At 33.8% G+C, this 19,478-nt stretch overlaps 1 protein-coding gene across 3 annotated transcripts in view; it reads right to left on the bottom strand.

The window, feature by feature from the left end:
- LRP1B (LDL receptor related protein 1B) overlaps window positions 1-19,478 on the bottom strand; it is a 1,899,539-nt gene that overhangs the window by 747,235 nt on the left and 1,132,826 nt on the right. For all 3 annotated transcript variants that reach the window (XM_078451331.2, XM_078451332.2, XM_078451333.2), the window contains exons 12-13: window positions 7,772-7,952; window positions 1,625-1,844 (exon numbers count right to left, since the gene is read on the bottom strand). In XM_078451331.2, the coding sequence (XP_078307457.2) occupies window positions 1,625-1,844; window positions 7,772-7,952 (401 nt within the window). The remainder of the gene's footprint in view (window positions 1-1,624; window positions 1,845-7,771; window positions 7,953-19,478) is intronic.

Here is a 19,478-nt window from a genome sequence, read left to right as displayed (position 1 = left end):
CCTTGTCTCTGTTCTTTATGATATTCCAGTATCATAACCTGGAACAGAAACTGATCTGAGTAATTAGTGTCATTATGAATATTGTGATATTGCTTATCCAATACCCAAGGAATAAAACAGAGTCTTACAAAATTGGGAGTGAAAGGGATTCTCCTACCTAATTGGGCTAATGCAAATTGAAGAAATCTAGGAAATGACAGGGAGGGAGGTAAAGATTTTAATTTTGAACACAGAAACATTTATTAGTAGTAAGTAGCTAAACAAGATTCACTGACTAACTTCAGTTTTGATTTTCTTAGTATATCCTTAATGTTCTAGTTGCATTTTGTTGTTGTTTAACTGGAGCACTCAGTGCTAAGTGCTGTTTTCACATGTAGGTTTGTAGAAGAGGAATAAGGAGTAACACCTCCGAACATAATTCCTTTCCACCTTTCACCATTTATAAAATGATACTGTATACAATATGAAAAATAATTTTGTACTCCACTTAATATTAAAGAATTGAACTTATCTAAATAATGTGGGGCTGGAAATTCCATTTTTGCTACTTTTATCTTAACTCTTCATATCACATTTTCATATATTGAATAATCAAGACAGATTCTTACTTTTATTTTGTCACATCCATGAATGTTAAAATATGCTAGCCATTAAAATGTTATCTACATGGTATATATATCAATCCCTTCAAAGGAATCATAAATATTTACTTGGCACCTCTTAAAGTATGTGACATTAGGTTAAATGCCAATCAATTTTACTATTGGGGAAAAATATTAAAAGCATGGTTAGAGTCAACCAATGATTGAAATGGTCTTATCTGGTTAATGTAATATTCATTTGTCAAACAGAATTCATAATGAGGAGGCTTGGTCCATCGTGCAATCTTCCTTTCCAAAAAGAAGGAAGTATGGCATCATACTATTATTATCTTATCAATGGAAGCATTTTGATAATTTCTAGCATTCCATTTTCTGTTATTTAACTACACAGGTGAAGTCAGTTCATAATGTTATATGCATGCAGGTTATTATAAGATGAAAAGTAGAGGTGATGTTTTGTCAACACTGCCTCTGTCAGACAGTCAACTCCATCTTCAATTTACCCAAGAATTTAAAAATCACTTTGCAACGGTCTTACCAAAAGAGGCAAGAGGAAGTTGATGTGTATTCACAGCAATAACCCTGAAGTTCAGTTCAGTTTCAATTCCAATGTCATGAAGTTCTTTATTCAAATAAATGCACTATAATTACTTTTTCATAATATATCGGTTAATTTTCAGCTGCAAATATTAAAGATATTTGAATAGAGTTGGTTGCTCGGTCATAGCAAACTCATCAATAATGTAGAAAAACTGCGTTTTAAAACAGCCCTGATATCCTGAGAGCTTCTTTTTAAAATCCCACAAATCCTGGCATACCACAGTGAGCTGGCCTTGGTCTCCCGGAGGCAAGTGCCAGCTGCACTACTTAATGCTCAGCCTCCTTTAGCCACCCCACAGAGACTACTGGCAGCCACCTCAGAGGGGTAAAAATAAACTTGAAAGTATTTTTAACACCGCACAACAAGGCTCTGTGAAGAAGCAGCCTGTGAGTTAAAAAAAACAGCAGCATTTGTCTTTTACCTTCCTGTGAGTTCCATTCAAAAACACTTTTTCAATATGATCATAATAGGCGTCACACCAGTATAATGTGTTGGTGTGAAAGTCCAGAGTTAAACCGTTTGGCCACAGCATCTTTGAAGTCACAAAAATCTGCCGATTGAAGCCATCCATCCAGGCCTTCTCGATCCTTCCCACGCTGTCATCTATTTCATCTTCCTCCCAGTCTGTCCAATACATCCAACTAAGACATTACAAACGAGAGTGCACACATGTTATTTCAACGAGCCACCTTATAGAGGGACCCTTCTTCAGCCTGGGCACTTCCAAAAAATCTAACTACTTTCTGATTTGTTTTTCAACCGAATGCTCATCTGCCGAAGGGAGGGCACATCTGTGAAGTACTCAGGGAAGTACAGATGTGTTCAGTGAAGCCAGTCCATTTAGACACATTAGAGAAAACCACTACCACGATGACCATAACTACTGGCCTCATTCATTGTTTAATCTAAGAGTAAGTACAAAATATTGATTTTCTTTGGTGTCGATACCAAGTTTGGAAATTGACCTTTGAGGTGTTACTATTTTTAAATGTTGCCCCCTTCATCAAACATACAATCAATTGTGTGATTGAAAAGCCGATTGACTGACATGAGAATGCATGGTGCTATTAATGAACTACTCCAGGCTTTATTTAATCTCAGATGAATTATTATTTTTGTAAGACAGGCAATTGGATTGCCTCTGTACTAAAAAGTATGGCCATACTGGGTTTATTTGGTCAAGCCTAATTTGTCTTCCTGATGCAAATGATCTATGCTTTATTGCTGCTTATTATTACCTCAAAATCCACAGAAGATGATTTAGCTGCACATAAGTTTAATAACATCAGGTTGACTGACCTTGAGATTTTGAGCTTTAATTTCTATCTCAAAAAAAAGCTTCTGCCTTTAAAAACAAGTCTTTTGTATAAGCTATAATAGTGGGAGAGGGGGCCTTGAGGGAATGTTCCAATTCCTTCATGATTAAGGTTAAAACCCTCCACATGTGTTATTCTAGGGTCATGTGAAAGTTCCGTAGTTATTAATTAAAGTGTAGGGTTCAATTCAGTTGCCTCATATACAACTTTATAAAGCTCTAAAGCTTTTCTAAGCTGCTGACCTTGAAAATGTCCGTAGTAGATCCTCTTCCTTCCACATTTTGTGGACCCTAAAGAATTTCAGAGGTCATTTGGGAAAAATCTGTATCCATGACTAAAAATCCTATTGAGATCTAAACAGGAAGATTTGGAACAAGTGAGGATATAACACACAATCCATTATTTTGTTCCAGTTCAAGTGTTTAAAATTCCCGTGACAGTTTACAATTATGTTGATATGTCCTTTTAGACATGAAAATTATTGATATTGGTGAATTTTATTAAGTCAAAATACATTCTAATCCTAGAAATAAACATGGAAATATGTTTATCTTGCTTGCATCCAGCATGTTCTTCAAGTGGTCTCAATATTGGGACAAAATTAGGAACAAATGAAGCAGTTATTCTAGTTGCTCTAGTCCTATGCTAGTTTGGTATAAGTGGTTGACTTCAACTGCATAAATCGAGTATGCGAATGAGAAATATGCAACTTTTTATATTTCTTTTAATACTTTCTTGAAATATTAAATATGGTTAGTCAATGCAGTTTTATTGTGGTTGCTAATTTACAACTTGTTAAAATTGCAATTATCTTCCCCTCTAGTTTTTCTTTTGACTATAGTGACACTCTTTTTCTTTGATTCTCCAACCCAAATTACACATACAGACAGACACAAGTATGGGTAATTCTGGATAACACAAGCATATTTTATGTTATTTTGCTATTTGAAGAAATTGTTGTGATCTGATCCATTATCTAAGATTATCTTCATTCAAATAAAATATAAGATAAATATTTAAATAAGAGTGCCAATGTAACAAAAGCTACGTATGTGATTATCAATTTCATTATGCAATGAAAAGTTATATTGTAGAAGACTTATAATCAGTATGAAATGTGATGATTCCTAAACACAGAAAATAGGAAGTATAGAAAGCAGAAACTAATATAAATTATTTTTATATGTGTGACTTGGGTATTCATTAAATAAATATTAGATTAAGCGAGCCTTCTGCTAATATGGCAAGAAAAATTGCACCTCTATTTTTCAACTCCTGTTCAAATACAATTATTTGATGAAGTCTATCTCTAGCCTCTCTGTCAAAATAAGGTCTTTCCATTGTTTCCTAGTGACATTTTTTAGTTATTTTATAGTATTTATTGCACTTATGCCCTGTATTATATTTGACGTGTCACATGTCATATGCTTTCAATTAAAAATTAAAATAATTAAGGTCAGGGATTATTTCTTATTCATTATTGTATCCTACATCACTAAGCTTGGACTATTGATGTTAATGATGTACCCCAATTAAACAGTATTATGTGGTGGACCCTAGAAATATTTAAATCCTGAAGCACTTCTCTGGCATAAATTTCACAGTTAAAAAACTCAATTTAGTGTTGCCATAACATCTTAGCAGTTAACTAGAGAGCAGGTACTATTAATTGAGATAGGGATACTGGAGATCATGTTTGAGGGAAAATATGTGCTCAGCTTTGGACACATTTACTATAGATAATATTTTGATGAGTCAGAACTGAAGATGCAGTTTTCTAAGTTATTGACATAAATTATGAAGTGTGAAATTATTGGAACGGAGGGAATTCACCTGGAGCTATCAGCTTGAGAAAAATGCCATCATAACCAATTCCTCCTCCAGCTTTATCCCCATTTCAACAACTGTTGAGACCTGCCAACTGTATTCTTCCAGTGTCTCTTTTCTGTTCCTATTACAAATGCCACAGTCTGTCTCTTATCCCTTTTCAAAGGGAACTCCTAACAGGTTGTTCACATATGCCTGTCATATTGCTATCACTTGTCTTCCCAGGTCACGAATTAAAAAAATGTGACTTTTATTCTCAAAACCATCTGATTACTCTGTTGTCAGAAAAGAAAATCCCATCTTTTAATCCCAACATTGAAGTTTTCTGCATATTTCTAATTTATTCTCTATGTTCCTTCACATGCCCTCTGCTTTAGGCTTAATGAACTTATCTTATCTCAAAATGGCCATTAACGTCCCTGCCTCTAAACAAGTATTTACACTGTCCCTTCAGAGGACAGTGACTAACCTTATGACTGCACATCCTAAGACCCTGAGACCAAATCTACTTATCTGCAAATCCTATTCATTGTGTAAAGCTCAATTCTGAATTAAAAACCTCAAGTATTTTTGAAGAACATTATTCCATTCTATTTTATAATACAGGTAATGTGTGTGTGTGCGTGCACACCAAGCACATTAGATTTCCTACATGGTAGTTAATAGTATATTTGAATAAAGAATTAAATGAACATGTTCATTACCGATTCTGTAATTGTTTATAAATCTCTGGATGAAGTAAATCTCTAGAATGAGTAATTTTGTTAATAGGCTATTATGCTAGAGAAAACCTGTAATGCTCTCCTTCTGTGTATGGCTGCAAACAGATATTATGGTAGACAAACGTTAATAAATCAAGTGTCTTATTTTGTAATGTTTTGTATAAAGTTACACTGTGCTATTTTAAATGGACTTTTCCAAACTAAAGTTTCTTCTTTTTTAAAAAAAAAATTATATTATGCTCAAGCAATAATTGGGACAATTAAATTAACATGATCCCAATTCTACTTCTATGTTCCAATCCATTCTCCCCAGGAAAGTCAGATTCGATTTTTTTAAATATAAATCTGATTCTCACTTCCACATTTTACCCTGCACCGAACACAAAGTACAAAGCTGTCATCCTGGTGGACAAGTGCATCTCTGTCACTTCTCCCCTTGTTATGAATGGCGCAGCTCCACTGTCCTCGTTGCCATTCCTCACATTCAAGCTTTTACCCAAATTAAGATCTTCAAATGCACCATTTTCTTGATCTGAAATCCTCTTTCCCTCACTCTCCATTGTCAAGTCCTTCTCTACAATTAAATCTTGGTTTTAATGATGCCTCCTCAGGCCTTTCAGCAAACCTACTGAAATCAATTTCTACCTATTAGTCTCCATCATGTCATCCCGTTTGTTTTCCTCCTCCATGCTGGTCTGTTGAAATTATGTTAGATGCCCATTGGGCACTTATTTCTCATTCTATCTCCCTACCCTCCACCTCATAGACAACAGAAGACGCTTCATAAGGATTAATGTTATGCCTGTTTTATTAACCACTGTATACCTAGTGCAAAAGTCTGCTGTAGTATATTGCTAGGAGAAAAAAAATGTGTGTGTGTGTGTGTGTGTGTGTGTGTACACAAATATATGTGGTTTTCAGGTTGGTACATAATAGCAGTGTTCTATTAGAAAATGTCTGATGGAAGAGGTAGAAGAGTCATTCTTTGTAGCACTAGAGCAAATACAGAGTCAGCTAGTATATATTACAGAGATGCAGATATTGTGTCAATGAGTCAATTTGAGTTGCCCCTAAATACTGTCAACTATGTAGATGCTATAGATTTCAAATCTAAGTTGGATGCTTGTCTATTAGAGAAATACTGGATGGGATTCCTGAATAGGAATTGAGAGATGGGACTAGTGGCCTCTAAATTTCCTCCTAAATCATATGATTCTATGACTTCCGTTTTTGTGTCATCTGAACACCACGAAGACTCTAACTATCACAAAGTATTTCTCTAACAGAATACTGAGAACAAAGATGCTGTTTTAAGATATCTTGCTTCAGGAAGATGTAGAAGATGTGTGTAATAAATAGTTTCTCAGATTGCCTTGATTTAAAGGTCAGATAGATGGTTTGGTTTTAAAGGCCAGGAATAGGACAGATAATTACAGAATTCACACATAAAATCACTGAAATTATAATTATGTCTTATAAAAACACATACAATGAGTTCAGCCACTGTTTAAATTTCAGTCAAAGGAAGCACCGTAATTGTGTTTGGAGCTATTCTCAACACAAACAATTCTAGGAACTATAATCTGGTGATCACAGTTTATAAGGAAGCCACATGTTTCCTATTCAATGGAGTATTTTTTGTATGTGTGTAGTAAGGTGTAAGGTATATTCATTTTGTGATGCTAGTTTCAAACAGTGAAATATAAGACATGGGGTTATAAATGTCACGTATAACAACTGTACTTTTAAAATATGTAATCTATTCATTTAATTCTGACATTCTGTTAGGAATGTTCATAGTTTTTTAATATTTCTATATGTACAGTGTTGTTTGTGTTCAGGTAATAGCTCTGAATACAAATAAAAGGAAATAAATTTACCTGAGAATTGCATAAACTATTCCATCCTAAAACACGTGGTACATACCTCAAAATGATTTCACTCTATGAAAACTATGATTATGCTAAAATTATGTGATTACTAACCTAGACTAGTAAAAAGTAGTGGAGTATAGAGGTTATGAGTAAATTCTGGGATATACTGCTTGAGTTTAAATATCTAGTTGGTCACTTAATAATTGAATGATCTTCTGAAAATCAATTACCTTTTTCTTCTTTATAAATCAAGGATGAAAATTACAACTAATTCAAAGGATTCTTGTGAGAATTAAAGGAAAGGAGTATAGTGAACCTATCTAACAAAATGCCTGGCTCACAGTAAATGTATCAAAAAATATAAATAAAAATCTTTGCTATTTTATGAATACATGAAATTTTAATGCCCTTTACAATTAAATTGATTGATTCTTTCAATCGATTATTTATCTTGGTGTCAGGCAGTCTAAAATGGAGAAGTATGGTCTTTATCTGAGTACACCAAGTAAATATATCCTTTATAAAAATAATCTGTTTATTTCAGTTAAATGTATTTTGACACATTTAGTTAGCATATTTTCTATAAGAGAAAATCATTAAATGAGTAGCTTTCCCAATCAGGCCATTCATGTGTGAATTTAAATCAAACTTGCCACTACTGAATATAAAAAATATATATATGTATATATATATATATATATATATATATATATATATATATATACACATACATATAGATATATATGTATATATCTATACATACATATATATATACATACATATATACATATATATCTTCCTCCTATTAGGCTAATCAAATATTACGTACCCATTAACAGGATCCACCACAATCCCTCTGGGATGGGACATTTCTCCCTCTAAAAGAGTCTTCCGACTCTGAGAAGCTTTTTCTAGCCTGGCCACATTAATGGTCTTCCTGTGGCCATCATTTGTCCAGTAAAGGTTATTTCCGATCCAGTCCACAGCAATTCCTTCCACATTATCTAGATCTGTAAAAAGCAAAAACAAGAGAACAACACATTTTACATCAGTGTCCACTATTTATGTTCTACTTAATAAAATGTTTAATTTAAAGAGGAATGAATTCTGATTCTTGGATTCTTTATAGGTTGTTTTGGAAAACATCACCATTCCACATAATATTTTTCAATCTTACTTTGAACTCCATTTTATGTGAATAGCAGATCCTCTATATTTTAATTGAAATAGTGATCTGGAGAAAAACAGGAAGTGCCAACACTTTGAAGTGAAAAAAAGGGAAATGCCAACACTTTAAAATGAAGGCTTATTGTCTATTATCACCCAAGAAGTGGTTGGATTAGAATAAAAATCCAAGTAACATTATCCTCAGTGTAGAGATCTGTAAAACTGCATTATTCCTCTGGTGAGTCCTGCCCTTGCTGTAAGTGATGAGAGCACAAAAGGGTAAACGTTCTCAGAAAATAGATACAGACTATTTAGGGGGAAAATCTAGTAATAGGAACAAGGACTATGTTAAAAAAGTAAACCTATTCAAACTTGCAATATGTAATCTGAATCATCAAAATAATAAGGGCGTGGCACCTGGATGGCTCAGTTGATTGAGTATCCCACTCTTGATTTTGTTTTAGGTCATGATCTCACAATTTCATCAGGTCAAGCCCCACCTTGGGTTCTGTGCTGACACTGTGGAGACTGCTTGGGATTCCCTGCCTCTCTCTCTGCCTTTCCCTCATTTGTGTGCATATGCATGCACGTGCTCTCTCTGTCACTCACACAAAACTGGCTAAATTTTTGGGATGCCTGGGTGGCTCAGTTGGTTGAGCTTCTGACTTTGATTCAGGTCATGATACCGCAGTTGGTGAGTTCGAGCCCTGTGTGGGGTTCTGTGCTGACAGCTTAGAGCCTAGAGCCTCAAGCCTGCTTCAGATTCTGTGTCTCTGCCCATCCCTGCTTGCACTCTGTCTCTCTCTGTCTCTCAAAAATAAACTGTTAATTTTTTTAAATGGATACACTTAAAAAAATTATTTATAAAAAATAAAATAATAGGAATGCCCTCTTGCCAAGAGATGAACAGGTCCAGCAGAAGCACATTTCTGAAAACCCAGAACAGGCTTTCATCATGGAACTGCATGAACAGTAAATCTCAAAGAAACACTAAAATATTTCTCTATATCCTAGACTTCTATTACAAAGGATACTATTACAGCCTTGTGTAAGATACAAGCAGTGATAATCCGAAGGAATATTATTAATATATAAACTTATAGGAGTTCAACTAATTCAAACGCTTTACAGAAAGGGAAATGCCAACACTTTATAGTCAAGGCTGATTGCCCTTCATCACACAAGTAGTGGCAGAATTAGAGTAAAAATACAAGTCAGTGATCCTCAGCATAGAGGTCTTTAAAACTGTGAGATCTTTAATTCCTGTGGTGAGTCCTGCCCTTGCTTTTTGCCATTTTATGAACCACCTTCCGAACTGTTCACGGCATCTTAAGGATAGTTCACTTTTCTAATGCATGAGAAATTACCGGGAACTCCTTTTCTTCTCTCGAAACCAAGGAAACCTTTGTCTCTTTTTCCTCCATGGTATGAGGTAGAGAACTGCAACTCATGGGGCAAAGCAGTACATAGTAATACACTAGAGACAGAACTGTGCCTTCACACACCACTGGCACATCTACATGCCATTCCCTCATTTAAACATGAAGTAAATGTTTACTATCATATTTTTTAATCACGACCCTTCTGGACTTGGAGGAAAATAAGATTTTCTTATGTGACCCTTTCTGCTCATCAGCATAGGCCCTGACTGAGGATGACTAATACAATGTGTGATTTGATCTAACTGAAAATGCCATTATAGTGAATCAGATATGTTTTCTCAATTTCACTAAGCTATCTGCTTCATTACCATCCAGGATGAGTCATTTTCACAGGTTAATTGTGTCTATGCTTAGAAAAAAAACTTTAATTTTGTCTTTGCCATATCGACACTTAATTTTCCTGAGCACTTTCCAGCTCTGGAATAATGGGAAAATAATAGCTGTTTATTCTTTTCCTTTATATCTATCATAGTTTGTGGTTGATTTTTATCTTGTTAGTGGGTTTTCAAAAACTGTATTACATTTGAAATCTATTCCAGCATGGACATTTCCATCTTCAATAGCCCTATTATTTTTATAACTTTTCCTTTTGCCATCTAACTTGACAATTTTTATTCATTTTTCATTGGAAGCAGTTGCAGTACTATCTGGATTGAAATTTTGTTGCTGACACTTGGGTAAACACCTCAGTCACTCTGATCTTTAATTTCTACACTCATTAAGTGAAGATAATAGCACCTACACCAGAGGATGATAACAAGGGGTAACCTAGCTACTGCATGTAAAGCACTTAGCATACCTGCAATATTGTAAATTCTCAGTATATGTTAGTTTTTACTCATTTAGCGGATAAAAACAATATTCTATATATGTCCTGACTCTTTCCCTTATGAGTGTTACTTGATAGAAATATACTTTATGTTTATCTCCCTTAAAATTATGATTTCATATTTCCTTGCATTGTGACCAGGGGCCAACTTTAACTAGAAATAGTATATGTAGAGTCAGTTGTAAATACATAGTGAGAGTGAAATGGAATTGAATTTCAAAACTGAGTGAATCCTGTTCCTAATTGTGTTGTTTGCTTTTTCTTTGGAAAATGAAGTTCTTGAACAGCATAAAGTAGTGATTGAAATCACAAGTTCTGGAATTACAGGGCCTAGGCTCTGCCACTAATGGTATCTCTAAATTACTTAACCTTTCTACTCTTCAATTTCCTAATCTTTAAAACAGGTGTAATGTTAGTGTTTAATTCATAGGATGGTTTTAACATTAATTAGTATATGTAAAATACATACAATAATGGTTGGCACATAGTCAATGTTATATAAATATTGTTATTAATGTATTACTAATAGTATAATTTTCACTATATCCGTCCCTTTAGCTAACTACCTAATCCATTAAGATAGCAAGGAAATGATTAGCTTAATGTTTTTTAAAGATGTTTGGATGTGTGTGTTTTGTTTTTCTTTCCCATGTGGGTGAAAATGAGGTTGAATACAAATTTTAAAATAAAGAAATTCCTAAGAGTCTACGTGCAAATTGGAGATCTTTTTAGCCTATCTTTAGCAGGGTGTTCTTTTGTAAGAGCCTCAAAGTGAATCCATTTCTCAACAAATATACATTCATGAAGAAAGTATTCTTACTCCATATCATATCGTATCTGCCTTTAATTAAACTAAGACTGATGGAACACTAAGACCGAGAACATTGGTTTAATGTACATTTTTTTATTTCAAGAAGCATTGGTTGGAATCTGAGATGGACTACTAAGGACTCTAAGACCAAAATATTTCAACAAGGTGATCAGGACATATGAAGGTTGATGTCACTCAAATTTCAAGCAAACATAGATGACTACAGAGATATGAATTACCAGCTTGAGGAAACATATGGCTGTTCAAATGTAAGAAAGGTGGAGTTGGTAAAATTTGCTAGAGTAAATTGCCTTGATATCTTTGGATAGAGTTGAAGTATTCTACATTGTAAAATCAACATTCACTACTATATTGTTATTGTTATTATATAACTAATATCAAACAAAGATTACAAATGTATTTTTTAATCTGCCAAAATTGCCCTTAAGTTTAACAAAATGCTCATTTTCATTTATCAATAAGAGAGGACTCTCAACATGCTTGTACTCCTTCAAAAAAGATTTCAGATGATGTTTTCTTATAATTTTTTATTAACATATCTACATGTTCCATTCTAAGTAGAGAATTGAGATATTTATCCATATACTTCAGATTAAAAATGAACCTTTTAATATACTCTGTAAATACTTAAGATTAACATATTGTTTTGGTTCCAATTATTCAACTTTCCATCATTTTTTCTTTTGGAAACTTTGTTCTGGTATTTTAAGAATAATTTTTATAAATGGGTGTAATATATGACTAGTCTGCTAAAAAACATGCACTCATCAAAAACTAGACTTTTCACTTAAGTGAAAAATTCTTGAATATTTCCTATAGGTGATATCTACCACTAAGATAATGAGGATGAATAAAGGATAATACAGTTTATGTAAATTAAATAATTATTTGGATTTTAAAGAAATAGATAAGTTATTTCAATTAATACCCAGAATTAAGTAAAATAAACATTTTTAAAAGACTAGAGAAAATTTTCTAACACTAACATCATTGCAGGCCTGATTTTTAGATTTTACAGATTTATGGAACAGAAGAGGATTCAAGTTTTATATACGTAAAATAAAATTGTTTACTTTTAAAATTGGGTCCAATTTTTTTTTAAAGAAACGCAATGGATGTGGTCACTGATGTTACTTTTGTTAAGGCGCATAGATGGAATCTCCAGAATAATCCATGAGTCTTGATTTTTTACAAGAGAATTGGGATTAACGTAATAAGGAATTGGAAATTATACACCACAATTGCCATCATAAAAAGACAATGCCTATATTTTCCCAATATAGGCAAGATTTTCTTTTCGTAATGCGAACATTATTTTTTTGGGTTGGAATGAAGCATTACAAGAGTGTGCGAGTGCAGAGGATGATCATGTGCCTTAAATAACTGCATGTGCAGCATGTAACGTAGATCTGCCTAGGGCCAAAGATGCCTTACCTTGCCTCAGAGTCAGCACTTGGACAATTCTCCTGCCTCCTATTCATGTAGTTCAATTAATCAACACCCTCTTTGTGTATTTCAATGTGGCCTGAGGCATCTCAACTTTTATGTTTCTGACATGAGTGAATGAAGTTGATTTAATTATAGCGTGGCAATAAATTTTGCCTGCTAAATTCCCTATCTCCTGAAGATGCAGGAATCTTTGGCTGGACTGAAGTTCTCTTTACCATCTGCCCTCCATGGCCAGCTGAGGCTGATGTTCTCATCCTCATTTTCATTCCAGTTCCTTTCTCAGGTCAGTTTAGAGGTCAGAGAGAATAAATACACAAGTTACTCTCAATCAGAATAAAATACTTTACTGATGTATTTAAAGAGAAATGTAAAGTGCATATAGGGTCTTATTTTAAGATGAAAAGAATGTATTAAGATATAGTGGTTTCCTTTTTTTATTATCAAAAGCATATTGTTGGTTTCAATTTAGGAGGAGAGTGTCACAGACTGTCTCTCTATGGCATTCAGATATTTCATCTTTGATGCAGTGATGAGCATAGAAGAGAGTAAAGAAAGCACCACAGTATTCATCATAGTTACTAATAAATGATAATCTATCTAAATGATAATCAAATGGAAGGTTTCAAGAATTATTAAGAACTGAGTTTTTTCCCCTACTTTCAAGCTCACAACTTAGCCCAGTACTGTTTCGTGGATGATGCTAGAGGACACAAGACGTGTAAGTCAAAATAAAGGACTTTATTACTCACAGCATAGAAAGTAGCATGGTCATGAGCAAACTGATACCAGTTTCTTTTACTCCAGAGTCCCGTGGGGATGACTGGGTTCAGCCCACATAGATGTGTTCACAAACAGTGAGTTTGTGAAATAATTCTGAAGTTAGGAAACCCAAATCTTTTCTAAAGGGCAATAAACAGGACTGTCCTTTATACTGTAGGGATAAACTAACTCTTATTCCAAAGCTCTTTTCTATACAAAAGTCCTTGAAAGAATTTTTCTGAATAAAAGGAAATAATTGTCTCACTCTAAGACATGCAGAAATGTGAGTGATTCACGGAGAAATATCTCCCAAGGAAAGTCACAGAAGTCATAAATTGGTAATCTTTAATAAATGTAGACAGATGAGCAAACAGGTTAGCATGAAAATGACCACCACTAACAAACATTTAAGCGTTCTGTGCTATTATTGCTCTTATGGGAATTATTTATTGATTTATACTACCACATCTTGAAGTATTTTGTTCAGGCAGCCATATGTGATCATTAATTTTATGAGTCAATTCAAATAGGCCAAGATATACAGATACCTGTTTAAACATAAGTCTAGATATTGCTGTCAAGGTAATTTTTAGGTGATTGACATTTAAATCCATATACTTGCAGTAAGGCATATTACCCTCCATATTGTGGGTCGGTCTCATCCACTCATATGACATTAGAAAAAAAACAAAAACAAAAACAAACACAAAAAGACTGAAGTCCCCTGAGGAAGAGGGAATTAAGTTTCTAAATTATCTTCAGACTTCAACTTTTCCCTGGGTCTATAACCTAGCTGACCATCCTGCAGATTTTTGACTTGCCATCCACCACATTCATGCAAGCCAGTTCTTTAAATTACATTTTTCTCTCTTACTCTTTATGTACACATCCTATTGGATCTGTTTCCATGAAGAACCTAATATACCATTACCATGCCAGTCATCTGGAAATGATTTTGCTAAATGCTCTAAGCAAAAGAAATACACTCTTCACATTCATTCCTTTCAAATGAAACTGGAAAGTACACACTATTGAAGGGCAGAGATAATTTCATTTTAAGAATTCCCTTACAAATCAGCAATGGGTATATAGCTCATTTTTACATAATACATTAAAAATTGTAAATAATATCAGAGTTGTGTTCCAAATATTTTTAAATGTTTTTATTTTTTGTAAATTATGATATTTTCACATCTTTACAAGAACCTTTCCAGCTAGGAGGAGACTGCCTCTTCTAGGGATAGCCAATTCTTAGAGACAGCCAAGGGCCCAGCCAGGAATATGCCTTTGATGTGAAAACTAACCAACCGATTTGGAAGAACTGATTTGTTAAAATGTTCATATTTCCCAAAGCAATCTACAGATTCGATGCAATCCTTATCAGAATACCAGCAGCATTTTTCACTGAACTGAAACAAATAAAACTAAAATTTGCATGGAATCACCGAAGACCCCAGATGGCCAAAGCCATCTTTAGAAAGAGAAACCTGAAGGTATCAAAATCCTGTATTTTAAGATACAATACAAAGTTGTAGCAATCAAACAATATGGTACTAGCACAAAAACAGACACATAAATAAATTGAACCTAATAGAGAGCCCAGAAATAAACCCACACTTATATGATCTGCCTATATCAAAGGAGGCAAGAATATATAATAGGGAAAAGACAGTCTGTTCAATAAATATTGTAGGAAAAATTGGACAGCTACATGAAAAAGAATTAAACTGGACCACTTTCTAATACCATACATAAAAACAAATTCAAAATGGATTAAAGACCTAAATATGAGGCATGAAACCATAAAACTCCTAAAGTAAAACAAAGTCAGTAATTTCTTTGATACCAGCTTTAGCAGTATTTTTCTAGATATGTCTCCTCAGGAAAAAGAATCAAATACAAAACTAAACTAGTGGGACTAGCCTAAAATAAAAATGGTTGTACACAGCAAAGAAAAGCATCAACAACAAAAAAAAATGACAATTTACTGAGCGGGGAAGATATACAGAAATGATATATCTGATAAGGGCATTCATATTCAAAATATAAAAAGAACTTTTACAACTCAACACACACACAAAAAAAAAAAAAAACCCAAATAATCTGATTAAAAGTGGGCAGAGGACCCGAATAGGCATTTTTCCAAAGAAGATGTACATAATTCAGATAGCTAACAGACACATGAAAAGATGTTCAATATCATTAAGCATCAGGGAAATACAAAGCAAAACCACAATGAACCATCACTTCACACCTGTCAGAATAGCTATAATCAAAAAAACAAGAAAAAACAAGTGTTGGTGAGGATGTGGAAAAAAATCAACCCTCTTGCACTGTTGGTGGGAATGCGAACTGATGCAGTCGCTATGAAAAACAGTATGGAGGTTTTTCAAAAAAATTAAAAATAGAAATACCATATGATATAGCAATTCTGTTACTCAGTATTTATCCAAAGAAGACAAAAACACAAATTCAAAACATTATATGCACCCCTATGTTTATTGCAGCATTATGTAAAATAGAAAAGATATGGAAGCAACTCACATGTACATCAATTGATGAATGGATAAAAAAGATCTCACACACATACACACACACACACACACACACACACACACACAGAGGCATATTACTCAGCCATAAAAGGGAATGGAATGAGATCTTGCCATTGCAACAACACGAATGGACCTAATGGGTATTATGCTAAGTGATATGTTAGAGAAAAACAAGTACCATATGATTTCACTTATATGTGGAGTCTAAAAATGAAAAAATAAAATAAGTAAAATTTAAAAAAGGAAATGAAGAAAGAATAAAACAAAAGCAGAACCAGACCCATAAACATATAGAACAAACTGATGTTTGCCACAGGGCAGATGGGTAGGATATGGGCAAAATGGGTGAAGGTGAGTGAGAGATACAGGCTTCCAGTTATCAAATGAGTAAATTACAGGGATGAAAGGTACAAAATAGGGAATATGGTCAATAACAATGTAATAGCATTGTATGAGAATAGTTATACTTACGGTGAACATAGCACAATACATAGAGTTGCTCAATCACTATATTGTACCCCTATAATTAATGTAACGTTGTGCATTAAAACAAAATGAAACAAACAAAAAACTGACCAATCCAAAGCCATACCTCCTCTATCTAGTCCACAGCCTAGGAGAGAATACTCCTCTGCCTTAAAATCATCCCAGGGCCAGGTACCAAGCAACTATCACTCCTATCATTTAAAATCCAGTGGAAGTATTCACACAAGCCAGTTCTAAAGTGTTTATCCTACCTGCTTGCCTTTCCCACAGAAATGCCAATAAAGGATGTTAGCTAAAGCTTTCCCTTCATTCCTATTTTTGACCTCCTGACCACCATGCTGTCTTTCTTATGTTGCCCTGTATGTTGTGCTGTGCCTTCTGTCTCTCAGGCCTGTGAATGTAATCAACTTTGTTTTCGTGAGCGTCTCCTCTGTCTCCTGTTGTGGCTGCATGTGATGAAATATCTCATGAAAGAATACAAAATATGCATCCTCATTGTGAATGGGAGAGAGAGAAAGTAATTTCCATTAATGTGCTTTTACTACCCAATTCTGCCTATTTACTAAGAGAGAACAGAGGAAAAATAGCTTTAACTTCTGAACACAAAATAATATACCTATTCTTGAATATTCTTCTTAGTCCCATGAAGTAAGTTATAATTTATAAACATAAAACATTTTGGAACTCATTGCATTAATACTCAATTACTCATTCTCTTTCATAGTAGATGAAAAGGCAAGTCCATTAGAAGTTCCCTGAGCAATTTAATTTCATATAAAGTAACTTTTTTATTAGCTATGTTTGCTAATATGTTTCATAGTTTTGCATTTGGTCACTTAAACATTCAAGCAGTTGTACCACTTTAATTGATATTTTTCAAGGAACTTTTAAAAGAAACAAGGTGACACATACTTTGCTTAGGTTTTAGGGGAAGATACCCACTATTAAATTACAAGTTGAGCTTAAAAGCCAGAGGATGTAAGTCTTCATTATATTTATAATTACCATGATAAAAAACAGATGTGGGACATCCTCCTGGAACTTACCTTATTATCCTAAATTAAACAACAGTATACTTGTTTCAGACCCGCATTAATATCCAGCGGAAAAACAAGATAGGCAAAATACATGTGTGAGTAAAAGGTGAAAGAGAAAAAGGAGGTTAAGTCCTTAAAATTTATCTTGCAGAAACCCTTCTATAAATATCTAAAAAAAGACACATAGTTAACAACCCTCAATGGTCCACACGTAACCTTCCAAAACTGAAGCAGTGAGTCAGGGAAAAATATAATAATAAAATTAGGCAGGGACATACATATAAACTCAGTATTTTACAGATTAAAGGGAGCTAAAGACCCCTATTGTCCAGTGTCTATATTCTATAAATAATGAAACAAAGCCCCAGAAAAATAAACTGACTCACAAGGGTCCCATTTAGTTGGTAGTCAATACATCTACTTTAAGTTTGATCCCCAGAATTGTTAAAGAAAAAAAATCATAAATCAAAGTAAGAGTCAGACGGTTAATACAAGCAAAGATTCATGGGGTGGGGGGGGGGGGGCAGCGTGCAAAGTGGGACGTAAAGGAAAAGGGAGACAGATTACTTACACTGAAGCAAAGGATGGTTTACCAACTTTCCAATGAAAAGTCATTATTCGCAATAAACTATAGCTTCATTTTCTTAGCAAAATATATTTGATGGCTGACAATGTAGATATTCAACAAACTTATACATTAAAGGAAGTCAAATATTAAAATTAAAGGAAAAATTCAGGCACTGGTATGGGATACAAGAGACTGAGAAGATTTAAGTACCATATACATTGTAGAAAAATTGGTAGAATTTGGGCAAGGTCTTCTTTAGTTAATGGCACTGTATCATAATTACTTTTCTGGTTTTGGTAACTTTGGTATTGTTATTTGAGATATTATTAGGGGAAAGTGTGAGGAATATATGGAAATAGCACTATTTTGCAATTTTTCTACCAAACTAAATAAAAGTAGTTCATTAATTTTTTTATACTAGCTTTATAATTATATTTATAATGAAATACATAAATGAATGGCTTTAGAAATGCATTAGTGTTTATATCCAGCAAATGTCAAAGGTCAGATGTAGCATAATCCGTAGAACAAAAACGGAGGTAGTTAAAAATGACATTAATGCTGAGCCTGCTTCGGATTCTGTGTCTCCCTCTCTCTCTGCCCTCCCCCTGCTCATGCTCTGTCGCTCTCACTCTCTCCTTCAAAAATAAATAAACATTAAAACATTTTTTAAAAAATGACATTAATGCTATGTTTTATAACAATTTGGATGCAGTAAATTAAATTAATCCTTACAATTCCACAACAAAACCGCAAAGAAAATTTGTGCAGAATAATTTATATACGTAAGTATATAGTATGAAATCATTCAAGGTAGGCATGTGACTCTGCAAAACAATAATAATTAATAATAACAAAGCTGTGTAGAAAAAGGAGACACTGATTCAGAGAGTCAGAATGTGTGGCACAATGAAGATGATTCTTACATGTGGATTCGATAAAAATTGTAATTAATTTTTTCACTAAAAATGTTGTTGAAGTTCAAATGAATCAGAAGAATATGTACAATTTTACAAGATTGCTACAAAGGGTTACTAGAGGGGTTGTGGGAGGGAGGATGAGCTAAATGGGTAAGGGGCATTAAGGAATCTACTCCTGAAATCAATGTAGCGCTATATGCTAACTAATTTGGATGTAAATTTAAAAAATAAAATTAAAACAAAATAAGAATTATCAGGGAAACTCATTATAAGAACAATATCCATAAACACCAAAATAACTTCAGATAATACTGATGAAAAAAATAATGATGGATCTTATTTTTCTTCATTTTCTTTTTTAAAGTGTTTTTAATTTTTAAGTTTGTTTATTTATTTTGAGGACAGAGAGAGAACATATCCCAAGCAGGCTCTGCACTGTCAGCAAAGAGCCCTACAACGGTCTCAAATTGAGATCATGACCCGAGCTGAAAC

This window comes from Panthera onca, chromosome C1, assembly GCF_046562875.1.
Source record: "Panthera onca isolate mPanOnc1 chromosome C1, mPanOnc1 haplotype 2, whole genome shotgun sequence".
NCBI lineage: Eukaryota > Metazoa > Chordata > Mammalia > Carnivora > Felidae > Panthera > Panthera onca.
This window is presented reverse-complemented; position numbering and strand designations above follow the sequence as displayed.